General features: G+C 32.4%; 1 protein-coding gene across 6 annotated transcripts in view; it reads right to left on the minus strand.

The window, feature by feature from the left end:
- Positions 1-21,218, minus strand: part of MAP3K7 (mitogen-activated protein kinase kinase kinase 7) — a 75,673-nt gene that overhangs the window by 39,230 nt on the left and 15,225 nt on the right. For 4 of the 6 annotated variants that reach the window (XM_074187176.1, XM_074187175.1, XM_074187174.1 and 1 more), the window contains exons 2-8: positions 12,973-13,083; positions 12,111-12,176; positions 10,588-10,633; positions 9,608-9,746; positions 5,282-5,406; positions 4,424-4,552; positions 485-615 (exon numbers count right to left, since the gene is read on the minus strand). In XM_074187176.1, coding sequence (XP_074043277.1) covers positions 485-615; positions 4,424-4,552; positions 5,282-5,406; positions 9,608-9,746; positions 10,588-10,633; positions 12,111-12,176; positions 12,973-13,083 — 747 coding nt within the window. Of the gene's footprint in view, positions 1-484; positions 616-4,423; positions 4,553-5,281; positions 5,407-5,587; positions 5,669-9,607; positions 9,747-10,587; positions 10,634-12,110; positions 12,197-12,972; positions 13,084-21,218 lie in introns of those variants that run through there. The other 2 variants (XM_074187177.1, XM_074187178.1) reach the window with 2 other exon arrangements.

Here is a 21,218-nt window from a genome sequence, read left to right on the forward strand (position 1 = left end):
AAACGCCCCACACCTTCAAATAAAACAGTACTCAAAAATCCCACTCAAAACCAGAGAGGAAATGTCTAAATGTATTTCTAAAATGAAAGAAATAAAATATAAAGAAATCTTCACTGAAAATATAAATATCCATTTCTTGGATGAAGAGGAATAATTGTTCAAAATAAATTAAAATACTAAAAATAATTTAAACTGACTTATCAAAGACATATTTGAATTATAGAAAATTAGAATTAGAAGGGGTAAGAGCCTTTTTCACATCAAGGTGAGGACACTGAAGATCAGAAATTGAAGTCCCAAAAATGACTTGTTCAACATCACATAGTTCATTAATAACAAAGACAGAAACAAACCTTGGACCTCCTGAGTCTTAATCAAGTGATCAATAAGCTATAACTCCCTTAAATTTAAAGAATTAATTGTAATCTCATATAAGTGAAATTTTTCCAAACCTCAAAACCCAAATCCCTCAAAAGAGCTATACCCGCATCAAGTGAGTCATTATTTTCACAATTTCCTCCATGGAAGGTCGTTGTGAAGGATCCTTTGACCAGCATCTAGTCATTAAGCTTTCAATAGGCTTGGGCAAATTTTTGATCAATGGGGGTCGAGTACCTATAAAATTAGAGAAAAAAATAAACACTTACATTAGTTCCAATTCTGAATGTTTAAAGAAGTAACAATTTAAACAGTTAAGTTAAAAAAAGACATCTGTACTTAATGCATAATTTTATGTTTCAAGTACCTTAGACTCTAGTTTCAAGTACCTTAGACTCTAATTCATTAGGTGTGACTTTTTTATGAGAAAATACATATAAAATTCCAATTTAGGATATTTGGTAGTAATATCTCCTTGATTGTTTATGGTTTGTGTCAGAGTGGCTAATAGGAAAGCGTAGGTTATAAGGAGCTAGGGGATGAGAGTGGAGGCAGGGTGATCCAAAAGGGTAGAGATAAGACATAATTAAGGACAAGAGGGGTCTGTCAAACAGTTTCAATTGGCTCTCTCTCATTATCCTTTTTTCTTCTAAGAGCAGACCAGATCAAGCTATTTTCCATTTCCTGTCATTATCTATTTTTTCCAATTCTCTACTGGAGAATGAAATGCAACTACATAAGCATACAACATGTGAGCCATTATCTAAAGATTTTACTATTAAAAACAAAAGGAACAATAGATAGGAAAGATACTTCCCTCCTATGCAAGATTTACTTTCTCTTTTCTTCCCAACTTGAAATATCTTAGAAAAAAACTACAAGGAGGTGTTAATGATGAGTCATTGTCTCTAAAGAGACTGAAGATTCACCTACATTTATTTCTGAGGCAAACCTGGATCAGCTTCTCCTGGAATTTCATGTGAGATTGTAGCATAAATCTTATTGATGGAGGCTGAAAGAAGTGATTCTGAAGTCAGTCAAAGCACCTTCCTCTGATGCTTACTACTAGTGCTCCTCATGTAACTTCAGGCAAGTCACCTACTTTCTCTGGATCTCAGTTTTCTTAGTTGTGAAATGAAATGGGGTTGGAGGGAAAGCAAAATGGATGTAGGGGAGGGAAGAACATTGGCAGTGACGGGGAAGGAATCAGAGAAGGATAATAGGATTTGACCCTGTTCCTCTACCAATTCAACTGCCCTGGGAAAAGATGAGAAAAAGGGACAGAGTTGTGTGTTGGGAGGTCAAAAAACAATTCACATTCTTTTGCTGGAGAGAAGAAATCTCAATAAACTGACTGTAAAGAAATAAAAAGAATAATAGGGACTAGGTCAGTATATATATGGTACATGTAATTTAAGAGAAGTAGGTAGAAGTCCTTCATTTATAGCTAAAATGATGACTTCTTTAAACTGGATTTTTAATTCTTTTTTTTTTTTTTAAGGTTTTTGCAAGGAAATGGAGTTAAGTGGCTTGCCCAAGGCCACACAGGTAATTGTGAAGTATCTGAGGCCAGAGTTGAACTCAGGAACTCATGATTCTAGGGCCGGTGCTCTATCCATTATGCCACCTAGCCACCCCCTGGACCTTTTATTCTTACCAAACGCGTTGAAAATCTATACAGAAAAGTACATTCTTTAACTTCTTGTTGCTTTAAATGATTTCATATTAGACTCACAAAGGATTTATTCTTTTAAAATAATTAACTAAACTTTTTCATGTATTCCCCCTCCCAACCCACTCTGAGAACCATTGCACATAACAAAAAATATTTTTAAAAGAAAGAAAAAACCACCCCCAATACCAAGATAAGGGCAAAATGGATACAGTATCAGGAGAACAAACAATAGTTTATCTGTCATGTCTATGGGAAAGGGGGCAGTTAATGACCAAAGAAGAGATAGAGAACATTATAAAAGACAAAATAGATAATTTTGATTACATTAAATTGAAAAGTTTTTTTGCACAAACAAAACCAATGCAGCCAAGAATAAAAGGAATACATTAAATTGGGAAACAGTTTTTTAACAACTATTGTTTCTGATAAATAACAAATTTATAAAATATATAGAGAACAGTAAAATTTATATGAAAACAAGTTATTCCCCATTTGATAAATGGTCAAAGGATATGGAAAGGCAATTCTCAGATGAAGAAATTAAAGCTATTTGTAGTCATATGAAAAATTGTCCTAAATCATAACTGATTAGGGAACTGTAAATTAAAATAACTCTGGGGAACCACCTCACACCAATAGGATTGGCCAGTAAGACCAAAATAGAAAATGATCAATGCTGGAGGGAAAGTGGGAAAACTGAGATACTAATGCATTGTTGATAGAGTTGTGAACTTATCGAACCTTTCTGAAGAGCAATCTGGAATTATGCCCAAAGGGCTATAAAACTATGCATGCATATCCTTTGATCCAGCAATACCATTATTAGGTCTGTATCCCAAAGAGATCAAGAAAAAGGGTAAAAAATCCACAGAGCAGCTCTTTTCATGGTGTCAAAGAATTGGAAATTGAGGGGATGTCCATTAATTGGGGAATGGCTGAACAAATTATAGCATATGAATGTGATGGAATACTATTGTTCTATGAGAAATCATGAGGGATGGGATTTCAGAAAAGCCTGGAAGAACTTACATAAACTCATGCTGAGTGAAATGAGCAGAACCTGAAGAACATAATATATATACAAACAACAACACTGGGTACAATCAACTCATTTCAGTAGTACAATATTCAAAACCAATTCAAAAAGATTTGTGAAGGAAAATATCATCTATATCCAGAGAAGAACTTGTAGAGTTTAAATGTGAATCAAGGCTTAAAATCTTCATTTTTTAAAAGTTGTCTTATGTATTATGTCTTCTTGTTCTAATGTTTTTCCTTTCCATTTGGATTTGATTCATCTTTCACAAGATGAATTTGTTTAGCATAACTACACATGGAAGGTCTATATTAGATTGCTTTCTTATGGGGGAGGGAAAAATGTAAAACTCAAAACCTTGCAAAAAATGGTGAAAACTATTGTTGCATATTGTTGGAAAAACAAATAAAGAAAAAAAGCAGCAACTCTGATCAAGAAATCGAAAATAATTCAGGCAATCATTGTATGCTATGAACCTCCCACCTCTAAAAAGGAGCAGAGGGGAAGCTATCTCTTCTTAGAGATATGTTTGTTCTTTGTAATTTTAAAAATCTTCTATTTTTTTTATTCTTTTCCCCATTTACATTGTGTTCTCTTTATGTAAATTGCTTTCTTAGCTCTGCTTATTTCATGTTGTATCAGTTCATTTAAGTCTTTCCATGCTCCTCTGAATTCATCACATTTGCTGTTTCTTAAACTATGGTAGTCTTCTATTAAATTCATCTTATTTGTTCATCCATTCCTCAATTGATGGGTGTCTACTTATGTTTCCAGTTTTTGGATATCACAAGAAGTGCTGTTATATAAATATTTTCCTGTAAGTGGAGACTTAAAATTAATGAACTTGGAGTATATATATTTCATTGTGTTATTTTTGGGTCTTGTTTTTAGTCACTCTATTTGCATAATTCCAAAATTGGCTTTCTAAAATGATTACAATAATTCACAGTTCCACCATTAGTGTGTTATCTTTTTCCACTGACATTTTCTACCTTTTGTCAGCTTTGTCATATTTCTGGATGTGTGAGGTAAAACTCCAGAATTCTTCTGATTCACATATCTCTTATCATTAGTTACCTGGAGGAATCTCTCATATGATTGTTAATAGTTTGCAATTCTTTTGGGAAATATTTGTTCTGATCTCCCAAGGAATCTGTTAAAATGAGATAATTAATTTGCCACAAATATTGAAAATTCTTATGGGGGAAAAAAAGGATAACTTTATTACACAGAAGTGCAAAACACACATATACATACACACACCCACACACAAAAACAAGCACACAACACACACACATGCATGTATGTATATACTTTTTTCTCCTTCTACTCACCATTATGAACAGCCCACATTATACGGAAAGCAGGACCACCAATCTCATCAAAAGGTTTCCGTCGGGTTATCACTTCCCAAAGGATAATACCCCAACTGAAGACATCGCATTTTTCACTGTAATTGCTACCTGGAAAAAAAAAGTAGTTATAATCTGATGGCTTTTCTCCACAACACTGAATAAAATAATTACCTTTTAAAAAGTTGTAAAGAACAACTTGATATATAGATTGCGAAACCATTCTTTGTTGGGTTCCTTAATTTTTTCAGGTTGTTAAAGTGATTCTTTAGAAATGTACCAAATTCATTAAAGCATTTTGTAAACAAAATAAAACAGGGAAATGCTGTTTAAGTCAATCATTAAACTGAAATTAATCTAGTTACAGTTCTAATTTCCTAAAGGAATAATGTTTATAGTTGAAAAAAAGGCTTCATTGAAATGATTTAAAATAGCCCTCTGTCTGAACAGAAGCACAGTGTAAAATTAAAATCACCAAGAATCTGTAGCAAATAGAAATGTAATAGAAAGTTAAAGGCAATATAAGCATTTCCTTTAAGTCCAATACTGCTATTTGTAGTCTTCTCAAATATACTTTTGTTCAATTACTCTGAATTCTTTCTGCATCATACTCTCTTAAATTTTTAGTACTAAAATCAATTTCTTAAGTATATACTTGAGTGTATGGAAGAAGATACAAATGATGCAAATCTTGCTTTGGGGATGTAGAACCTAAGATTATATTTACATTTGAGATTTATACTTTACTGTTAAGAACATATAAATGATTTCTGAACTTAAAAAAATCATTTTTTGATCAAACAGAAGAATTAGATCATCATAAACTAGCATCATTTTTACCTTCAAAAACTTCAGGCGCCATCCAAGCAGCACTGCCCTTATTGTTGGTCATATGTGTCTGAATGTCACAGGCAGTACCAAAATCACAGATTTTTAGAACTGTCCCCCCAGCCACCAGCAGTAAGCTGTTAAAACAACAATTGTTGTAAGACCAATGTAATTCTAAATGGTTAACAAATGTCACTGGTAGAATTAACAAAGACTTACTATTCAACTTTTGTAGAGTTAATAGGTAATCACTTTATTTCTATATGGCACCAGAACTTGATTAAAGGATAGTACAAAATTAACTTATTTCCATCTTACCTCTATTCAGTAGAATTCCCAGACCCACACTTCCTATAAGTCATTCTCTCATAACCTTTATCACAATATGGTTACTGACTGTATCTATCTGGCAAAATAAATAAATAAATAAATAAAATTAGGTGCTTTTAAGATTTTCAGCAAATAAAGGTGGTAATAGCTAAAAGGAAAGTTGGGTAAAGAAGTTAAATAGTATCACTATCTCCTCCCTTTTATGTAAACCACTGTTTATATTTCATTTTTGTAGGTCTCATTAACAAAGACTGAGGTCTTTAAAAAATTAGAAAAACCACGTAATTTATCTTTTTTAGTTATTCCTGTGAATTATGACATGAATGAAAACTCAAATACTTTAAAACAATAAAAACATTTAAATACAAAGTGTTTCTTTTTATTTGCAATTATAGACTAGAAGTAAACAACAAACCACTTTAAATCATTAACTAGTCAAAGTGTGAGTCATTGACGATATTCTATATCTGTGATATAATGCTTCTTTATTCATAATGTCAAAGTTTTTGTACTTTTTTTATCATCACTTGTTTCCCAAGTTTTAAGTATAGATATATAGTTGTCTTATAGATATAAGATATAACTGTAACTGAGGAAGTATAAACTTGGTGTCCATAAAATCAGTGCCATAATTTTCTAAGGCACTTGTTTTTTCTTATGAAAAGTCAGGTTTACAGATTAAATCTGAACAGCTTTCTGCAATGCTGAAAGTCAATGATATTTTCAATTTAGTTCCTGTACATCAAAGGAAAGAAGAAGCATTTATTTGTTTTACTTAGAGTTAGTAAAAGGAATCTTCTTTTGAATAAATTATTAAGTAAATGTCAAAGCTAAGATGGTTGCAACTAAACATTATCATTTTATAAAAGAGGATAAAAAGAAAAGAAAAAAAACCTCTAAACCAAGTATGGTTAAAATGATTAAATGAAATGCCAACTCAGTAACTCTCTGACCTTTAGACTCTAGGCTGCACAACTATTACACTGTCAGAACTATCACTATCAAATAACGTTTTCTTACCTAGAAACAATTCTCTGACTCTGCCAATTAAGAGAAAAATGAATTAGTAGTAAAATAAGTCTTTTGCACAGCAGTTTAGACTTTAATAAGAACATATCAGAACATTTCCTTTAATTACCAGTTTTAATTAACCTCTCATGTGAAATAATATAACTTAATGCTGATTAGGCAGATCAATTAGAATTTATAGTTAAATTTAATTAAGACAACTTGAAAAATAAGTAGCCTCTCATAGCAAATGTTGGATCAGCATGCCTAATACCTATGTTGTCAACTTTGGAGAACAGTTCACTAGATGTAGATATGGAAATGTCAAAAAGACTGTGTCTGACTGTCTTCTCTGGGGGGTGGGGGGGAGGGAAGCAAGATTGGGGAGGAAATTGTAAAATTCAAAATAAATAAAATCTTTCTTTTATAAAAAAAGGAACAATAGGTTATAAGTGATGAAGAAAAATAAACTGTGTCTGGGCTAGTAATTCAACTAATGGATTGTCAGAAACTTAAACTTAGTTTTTTTTATATAATTTGTTTTTTTATCCATACTATTTATATACATGAACATATGTATGTACATGGGACATATGTATGTACATGGGACATATACATATTCAAAGTTTTCTTTAGTCAAATAACTAATTCATGATTTCTAGTTGTTAGAAATATATAGTGTTGATATATTCATGGCAGATAGGTGTCTATTCTTATATATGCTATCTATGTATATGCACATATACATATAATTATATACAAAATTAATAGGCAGCACACATGTAGTTCAGCATTCTAACAAAATGGCACATCAAAGATCATATACATATGTAATAGAGCACAGCTGAAATTTTTTTTTAAATGATCTTTGATTTCATCCATTTGGTTATTTATTCTCTCTAATGCAAATTTGAACTTAAATATTTAAGGGTTGTTATACCTAGCACAAATGTGCTAAACAGTTAAAAGAAGACACTGAAAGCTCAAAAATAAAAACACTAACGTAAGGAAATAATAATGATACCAGATGTATGGTAATCACAAAATATGCACTCCCCCAATTCAGAAGTAGTTAGGATACAATGAAACATGATAAGATTGATAAAATAAGACTTCTGTTATGAGCATATAAACAAGAATTTATGAACTGAAAGACCATTACAGTGGGACACATTTAGATATGAGAAGTTCTATAAAGGCTGCATAAAAGACAAGATAATCCAAAAAGATAAGATAAAGCTACGAGTACATATTAACAACTTGGGAATACTGCTCACAATTGAAGGGTTGGAATGTGGAATGGTTAAAAGAGATAATCTAGTTCAGAGGTCTCAACTTTGGGGGCTGGGTCACAAGTGGCTCTAATCAGATGAAAATGCAATAAGGAAATGTTTAACAAAATAAATAAAAATACAATCCAAGGTATAAAGTAAAGCAAAATATAATTCTGACCTAGATCAACTATGAATTGAATTAATTCCTTTATATGCAGCAAATCTGAAAGTTAACCAATAGACTCAAAAATACAAAAATTAGATCCAGTGAGGCTAAAAAGGTCGACTATTTTTGTAGGCTGATAGATTAAAATAATAACAATTATGATCATAATGCTAACAATTTTGATCATAACAACTGACATTAATATTACATTAAGGTTTAAAATTCAAGTTGAAGAGCAAATTCTGATCTGTTCTGCATCAATAAAGTGATAAAATTTTAGTAAGTACCCATTATGTGCCAAGCACTATGTTAAACACTTGAGATTTTGTTACTGTTCTGCTGTTTCAATCACATTTCATAATTTGTGATCTAGTTTGGAGTTTTTTAGGCAAGGATTCTGCAGTGATGTTTGCCATTTCTTTCTCCAGTACATTTTACTGAGAAAATTGAGGCAAATGTGGTTAAGTGACTTGCCCAGAGTTACACAGCTAGTGTCTGAGGTCACATTTGAATGCAGGTCTTTCTGACTCCAGGACCAGTACTCTACGCACTGCGCCACGCAGCTACTCAGCAATGGAGATACAAATACAAGATCAAAGACAGAAATATATACACAGTATATACCAAATGATTCCAAAGTCATTTGGGAAGGGAGGGATCTTGGTGAGGGAGACAGGCAGCTGGGAACAGTGGATTATCAGGAAAGGCTTCAAGAAGGTGGAGGTTGGGGCTGGTCTCAAAGGAAACCACAGATTCTAAGAGGCAGAGGTGAGGAGAGAGAACATTCCTGGTATGGAGACAGTCAGTGGAAAGGTACAGAAGCAGTAAGAGAACTCTCTCTCTAGTTAGTAGGTACATGATAAACAATGTGCAAGAAGACTAGAAATACTAGAAGGGACCAGGTAATAAAGAGTTTCAAATGCCAAAAAAAAGAAGGTGTATGTAATCCTAGAGGTAATAAAGAACCTTGGGAGTTTATTAAGTAGAGTGGTGATATGATCAGAATGTGCTTTGGGGAGAGATAATTTCTTCTATCAAAGAAACCACAAGTCTGGGACATATTTTGGGGAGGGAGGGGAAAAGGGAGCAAGAAGAAGGATTACAAAGTACTCTTTTCCTAATAACTTTGTTAAATTGATAATACAAGCATTATTATCTATTTTATAGGTAAGGAAATTGAGCTCCAGTGTCTTGCTCACAATCACAATAGTTTTAGAGTGGCCCGTAACACAACTTTTTTTCTTTTACTTTTTTTTTTTTAAGGTTTTTTGCAAGGCAAATGGGGTTAAGTGGCTTGCCCAAGGCCACACAGCTAGGTAATTATTAAGTGTCTGCGACCGGATTTGAAAGCAGGTACTCCTGACTCCAAGGCCAGTGCTTTATCCACTACACCACCTAACCCCCCCCCCTTTTTTTCACAACTCTTTTCGATACAAGTGCTTTTTCCACTGTATTATACTGCTTTATCAGATTAAAAAAAATCATTACAAATGACATTTTAAAATATCAGCTTATCTTGCAATCAACTTTCTGACAAAAGATCATGAAATGGGAACCTACTTGGGTGGTTTCAAGTCCCTGTGAATTAGAGCTTTTGGTTGCATACTATGGAGATACGCCACTCCCTGGGAACACTGTAAACACCAGCTCATTGCGTGGGCAGCTGTGTAGTATGGTAAAGGCTCAGCACCATGCAGCACTTAAAAAAAAAAAGAGGCACAAACTAGAAATAACTTTACTGTTTATTACTATATACACAAAATTAATCGCTGCCAGGCTACCCCCACCTAATTTTAATCAGAAAATTTACCAATCACATAATAATGATTATATTATGATCATATTCCACACATAGTATATATTCATACATACATATATAAAAATACATAATTATACATACAAACCCTCACCAATATTTCCCAGAGAAAGATTAAAAAAACTGAGACTAATTTGATTGTAATCAAATTCTAGCACAAAAGATAAGCAAGAACTAATTGAACAATAGAGTTCTTAAGGCTGGAATATTCTTTGAAATAACTGAATTTCTAAAATTTTCTTTTTTAAAGAAAAATTAATACCAGTTATTGGTAAGCCAGGTAGTGATGGGAAATGAAAAGACCCAAATTTGAGAGGGCGCAAAAAGAATTTAAGAAAAGATTGAAGCATGAAGTTGAACATACTGAAACAACTAAAAACTGGAGGCTTTATTTTATTTTGTGCTTTTCAAATTACAAAATTCTTTCTAAATTATGAAAGAAATCCTAAATAAAGGTGAAAAAAGAATTGATTAAATATGTTGATTACAATTATTTTATGACCATTTTTCTCATATATCACATATATTACCTGTATTTTTAAAAATAATTTACCATTGTTTTTATGAGTTTTTAGGAATTATTACCTTTAATATCTTGATGATAACATTATTGAATGGCATTCAAAGTACTTTATGTTTAAACTACTTAGAGTTCTAAGCAAAAATTGTTTTCATTTTGTATAAAAACTTATTTCTTAAAGAAAGGTGTATTCTTGATACTCACCATTGTATAAAGAGCCTCCTTCAGCATATTCCATTACAAGGCATACCTAAAGGGGAAAAATGATGTACATCAGGATAGAAACACAGAAAAGAAATCCCCAAATTGACACTGAAGGCACATATTTATTTTAAGCCGCTTTACAGAAGAAGAAATTATGACATGGAATGAAATTAACTTGGCTAAGGTATTGTTAGTTTATGGCAGGATGAAAACTTTAAACACAGGTTTCCTGAGGTTATCCAGAATACCAAAAGTAAAGTTACATTCATAATTATCTGAATTGTACGGGGTTCAAAATAAGAGAACTTTAGGAATGGCTAAACTCTGAAAAGAACATTAGCTCCACTAGAACAGGTATCATTTTGTTGTTTGTCTTTGTAGTTCTAATACTCTGGTGTCCAGCAGGAACTTAATAAATATTTACTGAGTGAAATTATTCTTAAGTTAATTTAAAATACAAACAAATCAGTTATTTTTTCAGTGGAGAATTCAACTCAATGCAAAAAATCAATTTTAAAATGCTAGATTCTAGGAAATATTCAAGATGCTGAGAGAATACAAAAGCAAAAACAAAAAAAAAATTCCCTGCCCCGAAGAAGCTAATATTCTTTTGGGTGGGAAGGGAACAAACAGAATTAACTAGCTTGAAGAAATAGTAAACAAAATTTTTTTTTCCTAATTTAAGGACAAAATCAAATAAAATTCAATGATGAAAAATTCTTAAGGCAGTAGAAAAACATGTTCTAATTTTACAGAAAAGAAAAGATGGCTAAGAGTAGAACAAGAAAGATGTGTTTACCACATCTATGGATAAGGGACAAAAGTGAAATTTGCTTGACAGAATGAAATTGTTTTAAGTAAACTACTGGTTTATTTTAAAGTTTGAATATAATTAACTATATTTCAACTTGAGTTTGCATTTACAATCATATGCCGATTCAGTTTCTAACTTATCAACTTAGGATCTGCATTCTTTCCAAATGTTAGTTGGAAATGTTTTGATTTTTAAAACTACTTATCAAATATCACCATTTTTAAAAACTGTTTTCGTTCTTTTTTTTTTAAGGCTTTTGCAAGGCAAATGGGGTCAAGTGGCTTGCCCAAGGCCACACAACTAGGTAATTATTAAGTGTCTGAGACCAGATTTGAACCCAGGTCCTCTTGACTCCAGGGCTGGTGCTTTATCCACTGTGCCACCTAGCTGCCCCTAAAAACTGTTTTCAAAGAAATATATTAACTATAAGGACCAAAGTTGTTCTAAGGGATCAGATAATAAAATATATCTCCCTCCTTTTTGGGGGAGAGGCAGAATGTTGTATATACATAGTCAGAAATGAAGGAAGAGAGAATCATTAGAAATTACAGTGATGCAAAAATAAAAACATCAAAAAAACCTATTTAAAAAAAAATTGCAGTGAGAAAATTTTCCACTAGAAGTTAAAATACTTTTGCAAACTTCAAACCCCAAAACAACTTATTACTATTTACAGATAATATATCCACTGAGAAAGTTATATACTTACTGGATTTAAACAGGCTCCATATAACTTCACAATATTTGGATGGTTTACACGGGATAATTGCCGAAGCTGGAACAAATTAAGTAACCCTTTAAAAAAGTATTAATCTTTAATCCAATTATTTAAAAATTATGGCTTAAATGAAAGTACAAACTACAATATGCTATCAGAATACATCAAATTTTCAAATGCCTAAGTCAATTATCCACTGGTTATTTAGGTTAAAAGAAAAGAATGCAGTAACAGAAAGGCTTCATAACTATTATATAACTATCTTTTTTAGCAGATAAAATATGAAATTTTATATAAATATAAGCTTAAAAAGAAAAAAAACTTTTTCAGTTACTGAATTCTAGGGATTTTTTCATGACTGAATAAGATTAGAGTTCATTATTTTCTCTCTGAAGTAGTAAATTTAAAATTTTCATTCTCCAAAGAATCTACTTTGAATTAAAGGGAAAAAAATGACAAATAATTTACAAAAATATATTCACATTCCCCAGCTCAGTTCAGGTAATGGGAGAAAAAGTAATTTCTATCTGCTTGGGTAACAAGATAAGGAGCCGGAGCTTGCTATTAATCTTGAGATGGTTAAGTAGTTCAGTCAATGTAGTTAATCTGTAAGGAACAGCAATTATAATTCTATTTCCAATATTTTAACCAGGAAATGCTCTGATGTTCTAATGACTAAATGAATTACTTGGGAAGAAAAAAATAAAAAAAATATATAAATATATGTAAATATATTAAAAATATATATAAAATAGCCATTTTATTGATATAACTACTTTAAGTACACCCATATAATAAAGAACTATAATAGCAGAAGATATTTTCTTAAGATACAACAAACTGGGTTACTTACCTCTACAATAAAGGCTTTTCTTTCAGACTCACTTTCTATTTGTTTAATGGCCACATCTTTTGCTCTCCATTTAGCTTTGCATACCACTCCAAAGGCTCCTCTTCCAACAACCTGTGAGTCAAAAATATTGTAATCAGGTGCAAAGCAAGATTCAAAAAATTTAACGATGCCCTTCTGAAAATCAGTGATTGAAAAATACTTATGATGATTTGCATTTGAATGTATAGTACTGGAACTAATTAAAAAAACAAACAGGTACAGAATCAAATGGAGATGTCTTTAAAAGTTCCTGTCTTCAGGAACCATAGAGGTGAAACAAAGATGCTGTGAGGACACTTATAAAATAAGAATGAGAAAATGATGGGAGAAATTTGATTGGACAGATTGATAAATGATTTATAAAGTGGAAGAAAAAATGAAAGGGAAAAGTTTTGTTGGTAAAGACCATCAATATTAAGAAAAAATAATAAATACATAAAATATAAAAATTTTAAAATAAAGCTCTTTGAATAAAATATCCATATTATTTGAACTGGAAATGACCCTAGTGGGTATGCATATCAGTGTTCCACCTAATGAAAAAAAATCTCCTCTACAATATCTTTGATCAGTTGGTCTATATTTGAACATGTCTAGTAAAAGTGAGCAGGCCATTTCTTTGGAAAGGGTAATCTTAAATGCTACAAAGTTTTTTCATACAAACTGAAATCTGCATCCCTAAAATCACAATATATAGGCTCTAACTAGGCCTTGTCCTCAGGAATAAGAGAATAAGTTTACTGCTCCTTCCATTTGATAGTCCTTCATTTGAAAACAGCTTTCATTTCTTCTACAATATGTCCCCAACTGGGACTTTTTGCTGACAGTAACCTAATATTGAAAGGAAAGAAGTACCTTTTACAAGGTATCTCCGATAGAGAAAAATGTTCATTGTTTGCTGATGAAAAAAAATCTTGATTAGGTAAACAAAACACATTATAAAAATACTGACTAAATCATGCTTCAACGAGTTCCATGATTACTCAAGGTTTTGGCTTAAAAATCCACAGAGTAAAAACTAAATAGTTGAAACATGCATCTTGTTCAGACTATACAACATTCAATTAAGTACATCAGTACATATATATCTATATATCTGCGGGAGTTACTGAAAACAATGGGTTAGGTCATGAACTTAAAAGGAGAAAGTATACTAGCTTTCATTCGGTAAACTGGCCAGTGCTTTTAAAAACCTAAGGGGGGGGACCTGAAGTCAGGAGTACCTGAGTTCAAATTCGGCCTCAGACACTTAATAATTACCTAGTTGTGTGGCCTTGGGCAAGCCACTTAAACCATTTGCCTTGCAAAAATCTAAAAAACAAAACAAAAAAATATGAGAGGTCATTAGTCTTTGGTATTCTTGGGTTCTTATCTGTGTTTTCCATTCCCCAAGTTATACAGGCAGTCATCTGCTCTCCAATCCTAGTTTCCTCATAAAACTGGTAAAGGAATTAGCATTGAATTTTTATCTTTGTTTAAAGATTGTCTATAGTTCAGTCAATGTGAAATTAATCAAAGTTAAGTCAGAGAATGAAAGACTATCTTTAAAGGAAGACATAAATTTCGGAGAGGGTATATTAAGAAAAACTTCTGAAATAATTGTGAGTGTACCTAAAGTTAACCCAATTCAGTCCCTTAAAAGGTCATGGGTTCATGTGAAAGTCTGAAGGAAAGGTTTCTTTTTCTCTTCTGGAGGACAGCTGAGTTGGGTTAGGCTGTCAAGGCTACCAGATATTTATTTCTGAAAATTGCTCAGGGGAGAGAAATTAAGTAACATGCCATAATAGCTTGAAGACTTGATCCCAACTGGTAGAGTTGTGAACTAATCCAACCATTTTGGAGAGTAATATGGAATTATGCACAAAAAGAAATAAAACTGATCATACCCTTTGACCCAGCAATATCAATACTAAGCCTGTATCCAGGAAAAAAAATCATAAAAAATGGGAAAAGTCCCACATGTTTCAAAATATTTGTAGCTTCTCTTTTTGTAAGGGCAAAGAAATGGAAATTGAGGGGACACCTATCAATTGAGAAATGGCTGAACAAGTTGTAGTATATGAATGTTATGGAATACCTTTGTTCTATAGGAAACCATGAATGGTCAGACTGCAGGGAGGCATGGATGCTGAGAGAAAGGAACAGAACCAAGAGAACATCATACACATTAATAACATTATAAGTTGATCAACTATGATGGATGCAGCTTCTCTCAGCAGTTTGGAGAGCCAAGATAAATTGGACAATGCTATCCAAATCCAGACCAAAAAAACCCAAACAGATCCAAAAAAACCACAGAAGCTAAATGAACAACGTTCACTCTTTAAAAATTTCTCTTATGTTTTCCCTTCCTATCCTATAGTTTTCTTTCTTTCTTTTCCCTTAAGTCTTATTCTTCATACACAAAATGATTACTATGAAAACATGTTAAACACAAATGTACATGTGTAATGTTCACTAGAATGTTTGCCATTGAGGAGAGGGTGGAAGAAAATTGTGTAACCTATAAATATGTAAGTGGATGAGTATTGAAAAAAATAAAAAAGAACTATTTCTGGTATCATAAAAACATAAAAAAAAGACTTGATCCCAGGGCTTCCTGACTCCAAGTGAAACTTCATTTACCTGACATTTATTATCAGTTCATGTTAAATACCAACAATTGACATTTACTGTTGCCATCAAGTGAAAGTTGGCCTATATAGGAAGTGCCCTTTTTTACTTATCAATTTGTATTTTTATCTATCTGTCCATTAAACATGGACCAGAAACACCTATGTTTCATTTCTGATTGCCTTAATTTGCTCACTCAGAGATATTTACCAATATCTAGTACATATGGATTAGCACAAAGTATAGTCATTTCTCCTTAGTGATGTTCATATGCCATCTAGTGGACAAATAAATGAAGGTTTCTGATGCAAAAGTACTGAGAAACCATTAATACAATTTTCATTCTATTTTATTAAAATCAGAAACCTGTAAGAGGTAGAGTCTCCTTAAGAAGCTTAAATTATAGCCTAATTTGGGTGAAAAGGTATAAATGTATGCAACTAATAGTACAAGACAATAAATGACAAAAGGAGGTAGCTATAGAACAGTAGAAAGGGCCCTCACTAATCTTTGAGATGAACTTGGGCTAATTCTCTGAGCTGTAGTCTTCATTTGAAAAATGCAGAAAATAATACCATATAGGACATTTTTGAAGTAAGCAAAAGCACTAAATTAAATGTAAGTTAATATATATCTTAATATAATTGGAAGGAACAATAAATGCTATTTGTTAAAGGGAAAAATAAGATCAAAGTTAGCCTTCTTGGAAAGAATTTTGAGAGCAATCTAGAGGGTAGTTTAGAAGAGCACAAATAGACAAGTCTGAATGGAGTAGAGGTTTCAGTATGAGATAAGGAGAAAAGGCTGGAGAAGTATGCTGAAACTATAGAATAGGGTCCAGAATGCCAGACTAAGGAGTTTGTACTTGATCTTCCAGGCCCTGGGTAAAATACTTTACAAATATCTCATTTAATCCTCATAAACAATCCTAGAAGGTAGAGGCTATCATTTTCATTTTACAGATTGAGGAAACTGAAGCAAATAGAAGGTAAATGACTTGCCCAAGGTCACACAGCTATAAGTGAATGAGGCCACATTTGAACTCACGTCTTTCTGACTCCAAACCCGGCATTCTATCCATCCATTGTGGTACCTCAATACTTCATGGGGTACCACTGAAGATTTTAAACAAAGGAATGACAATCCTAATAGAGCTTTAGCAAGTTTAGAATTTCTCTACAACAGTCATGTATTTTTCTGCAAGGATGGAACTTTCCTGAGAATGTTTTTTTAAAAAAAATATATGATTGAACAAATTGCTAAATTCCAGTTAAAGGTTAGTGAAAATAATATATTTTTATCATCTAATTTCTTGGGCTCCAGTTTAAACTCTTGCTCTACATGAAAACAGACAAATGGTCATCCAGACTTCATCTTAAGTCTTTCAGTGAGAGATTGCAGTGAGAAGGAAGGCAGTTTTATTAGAAATTTTTCTTTAAATCAATCCTAAATCAGTCTCTGTCAATTCCATCCATTGCTCCTAATTCTTCCATCTTGAATTAAAAACAAATTTAATTCCTTTTTTGAAAAGAGATATCAGGTCTTTTGTTAATAGCTAAATACACAACGCTAGTTCATGTATCATAGATGCCTTCCTCTCATTTCAGCTTATTTTCATCCTAAAATGAGATAGAACTAAATTCAAAGCTCCAGAGCTATGGACACTGACTCCAGTAATGGCAATACATATGAAAAGAAGATAAATATGAGACAATTTATTTTTAACATATTTTATTTTATCCCAATTACATGTTAAAATTCTATCCCTCCTCCCTCCCTGAAATGGTAAGTAATCAGATATAGGTTATACATGTGCAATCATATAAAACATTTCCATATTAGTCATGTTGTACAAGGGGACTCAAAAGAAAAAGAATGAAACAAAGTGAAAATAGCATGTTTCAGTCCATATTCAACCACTATTAGTTTTTTCTCTGGAGAGGTAGAGAATGCTTCATCATTATAGTTCTATGGAATTGTCTTAGAACATTGCATTGCTGAGAATAGCTAAGTCATTCAAAGTTTTTTATCTTACAATATTGCTATTGCTTTGTGCAACACTTTCCTGCTTCTGTTCATTTCACTTTTCAGTTTATGTTACATTTTCCAGGTTTTTCAGAAATCATTCTGCTTGTCATTTCTTATAGCACAATAATGTTCCATCACAATCTTATATCACAGCTTATTTAGCCACTCCCCAACCAATTAGCATCCTTTCAATTCCCAATCCTTACATACAAAAAAGAGGGTCCCCCCCCTTTGGATATCTTAAACCTAGCAGTAGTATTGTTGGATTAAAAGGTATTCACAGCTTTTTAGTCCTTTGGGCATAGTTCCAAATTGTTCTCCAGAATTGTTGGGTCAGTTCACAACTTTACCAACAGTGCATTAGTGTCCTAGTTGTTCCATATCCCCTCCAACATCCATCATTTTCCTTTTCTGTCACATTAGCCAATCTAATAGATGTTACCTCAGAGTTGTTTTAATTTGCATGTCAATGAGATAATTTTAAAGGCAAATTTGTAAGACAAGATTATTAAAAAATGGGGAAAGAAAGGTGTTAAAGCTGATTCTTTCTGAGATTTTTGAGCGTGGGGAACTAGAAAGATGATGGTACCCTTAATCGAAATAGGGCAGTAATAATATTGTTTAACTTAAAACTCAAAAAAGATGAAATACTCTCCAAAGTCAAGTAAACAACTCCTGATCCTCCTGGATAATACTTTCTTATATTAGTACAACTGAAAGTTGAGTCTAGGTTCTCATTAAAGGCTAGAAATTTGTTTTATAAAGAATCAAAAGTTTTGTTGGAAATAAATTAATCATTATTACTATAGTATATGATTCTACTTGGGTACCTATTTTTATTCATCTGATGGATTAAAAAATTGCACATATCTATACAGTCTGTAGTTTTATTTTGAAGGATATTATAAAAACCTTCATATATTTCTACTTAATTTCTTTTAGAAGTCAGAGATTCTTAACCTGGGATCTGTGAACTTAAAAAAGTTCCAAAACATTTTGATAAACTATATTTTGATTGTTTGCTTGTTTTTTTTTTTTTAGTTTTTGCAAGGCAAATGGCGTTAAGTGGCTTGCCCAAGGCCACACAGCTAGGTAATTGTGTCTGAAGCCGCATTTGAACTCAGGTACTCCTGACTCCAGGGCTTCTGTGCCACCTAGCCGCCCTAATAAACTGTATTTCAACAGAATTAGTTTCCTTTATAATCTTATGTATTTTATTTTAGGCATTTAAAATCTTATTTTAGGAAGAGGTCCAAAGGCTTCACCAGATAGCCAAAGACATACAAAGCTATCTAAGACACAATAAAGGTTAAAATTCTCTTTGGAGTGAATCACTTTATAGGAAGAAGCTATAGAGTTCAAATAAGGTACATCCTCAAATTCAGAGATACCAGAAAATTTGATCTAATGAAATAAGGCTATTAAAAATAAAAAATATATGGATGAGACAAGTCATTTGCCTATATTCAGTATTTCCTATACTTAATTAAGTATCTTACTCCAATAATTAAGATTTTTTTTTACCCTTATAATTATAAGTAACAAGGACTGATAAGACTGATAAAAAGACAAATATCTAAGTGGTTAATATATTGGGGAAGGCTCTGTGGAGGAGTTAACATCTTGGCTTCAATGGAGAGAAATAAATAGTCACAGGGTTTGAATTTAATTCTTTCTATTGAACCCCAACGCAAATGTTACCTCTTCCACTGAGCCATCTGTGATAATTTAATTACTTAGATGCATTAAAAGTTTTGTTTTAATTAGTAATGTCTGCATATGTTATATCATATTATGTTAAGCATTGTGGCTATCATACTGTTTCATTTCCACTACTAAACAGCAAGGTTCACTTTGAAGGTGATTAATGTGTGATCCAAGAAAGCTAGGCAGCTCAATGGATAAAGCACTGGGAGCTTCAAGACAGGTACACCTGAGTTCTAATGAAGCCTCAGATTTTAGTTGTATGTCCCTTGGAAAGTCACTTTGCCTTTATCCACTGGGGAATGACAAGGCAAAGCACTCCAGTTGTCAAGAAAAATGACTGAAAAAAAACTAAAAAAAAAAAAAGAAAAAGAAAAATGACTGAATGACTCAAGAACAATGCCCGATGCACAAAACATGAATCAAGAATCCTGTATTTGAAAAAAAAGTCAATATGTCAATATGGGATGGCAAAGAATCCTGAAACTAGAAAAATAAAATTTGGGTCTATCGACCTCTTATGACTTTGGACAAATCACTTAACCTTTTTAGGTCTCAATTTCCTTAATACAGAAAATGAGGAGGATGGACTAGAAGGTCTCTAAAGTTTTATTCCAGATCTAGAGCTATGATTTTTATGAAAAAGGGTAGTGGCAGTGGGAATAATAAAGGAATGCAGAAGAAGAAATGAAAAAAATTCTTTTTAAATGCTATTATGTACTACACACTGTGTTAATAGAATACACACACAGTGTATTCCCATAAAAATATAAGTAATCCCATATATAAAGTTAAACACATAAAGGGAAACAATAGAAAGAATGAGATGGTACAAACTGTTTACAAAATATAACCTTTTTAGCTTCTTTTAGGAAGAAAATGCTCATTGGGTTGAGTCTTGTATTATGGAATTCCCAGATGTATCCATTTATGATAGGTAAAACAAGAAAGCCACATGATGATTCTTTCCCCAGAGAAAATCAGTGATTTTTGAGGAATGAATTCCTGAGTCCAAGAGCTCAAATTTAAACCCCGCTTTGCAGCTTACTCATGATACTTTAAGTAAATCACATAACCTTTCCAATCCTCAATTTCATCCTTTGCAAAATGAGGAGGTTGGCCAGGATGACCTCTTTAAGTCCCTTTCTCCCTTAAAGGTATGAGTCTATATTTATTTTCTATTTGGAAACAAAGATACAAATAATGGTTATGCTTCTGTTTTCTCTGATAAAGAGAATGCCTTTTGCACTGGAGAGACAGAACAAAAATGACTAACAAGAAGCTGACCCTCAAAATAAGTGAAGAGACAGTAAGGGAGCATTTAGCAATCCTTGATGAAGTAAAATAACTTGGCATATATAAACTGGGTAATGAAAGAACTGTTGGATATATCTGCTAAACTGTTTTAAGTGATAGTTAAAAGTTGTGGAGTATGAGAGAGATATTGCAAGGACTGAAGAGGGGTAAATACCTTGGTTTTCAATAAAAAAGAAAAATGAATTTGTGAGTGACTTTGACTTCAAGTATTGGGAAAATAATAGAAAGTATTAAAGAATATCCAAAGACAGGAAACATCACAAAGAGTCATCATGGCTTCATCAAGAATAGGTCACGATACCAGGAAATAGATTAGGGAAATGTAATAGATATGACTTACCATTAACAAAGTTATTCCTGGGGAAAAGAGAAAAGGATATAGGTTAGTTAATAGTACAGTTAGATGGATTCAGATTTAGGTGAATGGCCAAACTCAAAGACCAGATAATACTGCTGACAATTTGGCAGGAAATCTCTCCATTGGAGAGTCATAGAGCTCCGTACTTGGTTCTATACTGTTTAACAGTTTTATCAATGACTTGGAA

This window comes from Macrotis lagotis, chromosome 5 (assembly GCF_037893015.1).
Source record: "Macrotis lagotis isolate mMagLag1 chromosome 5, bilby.v1.9.chrom.fasta, whole genome shotgun sequence".
NCBI lineage: Eukaryota > Metazoa > Chordata > Mammalia > Peramelemorphia > Peramelidae > Macrotis > Macrotis lagotis.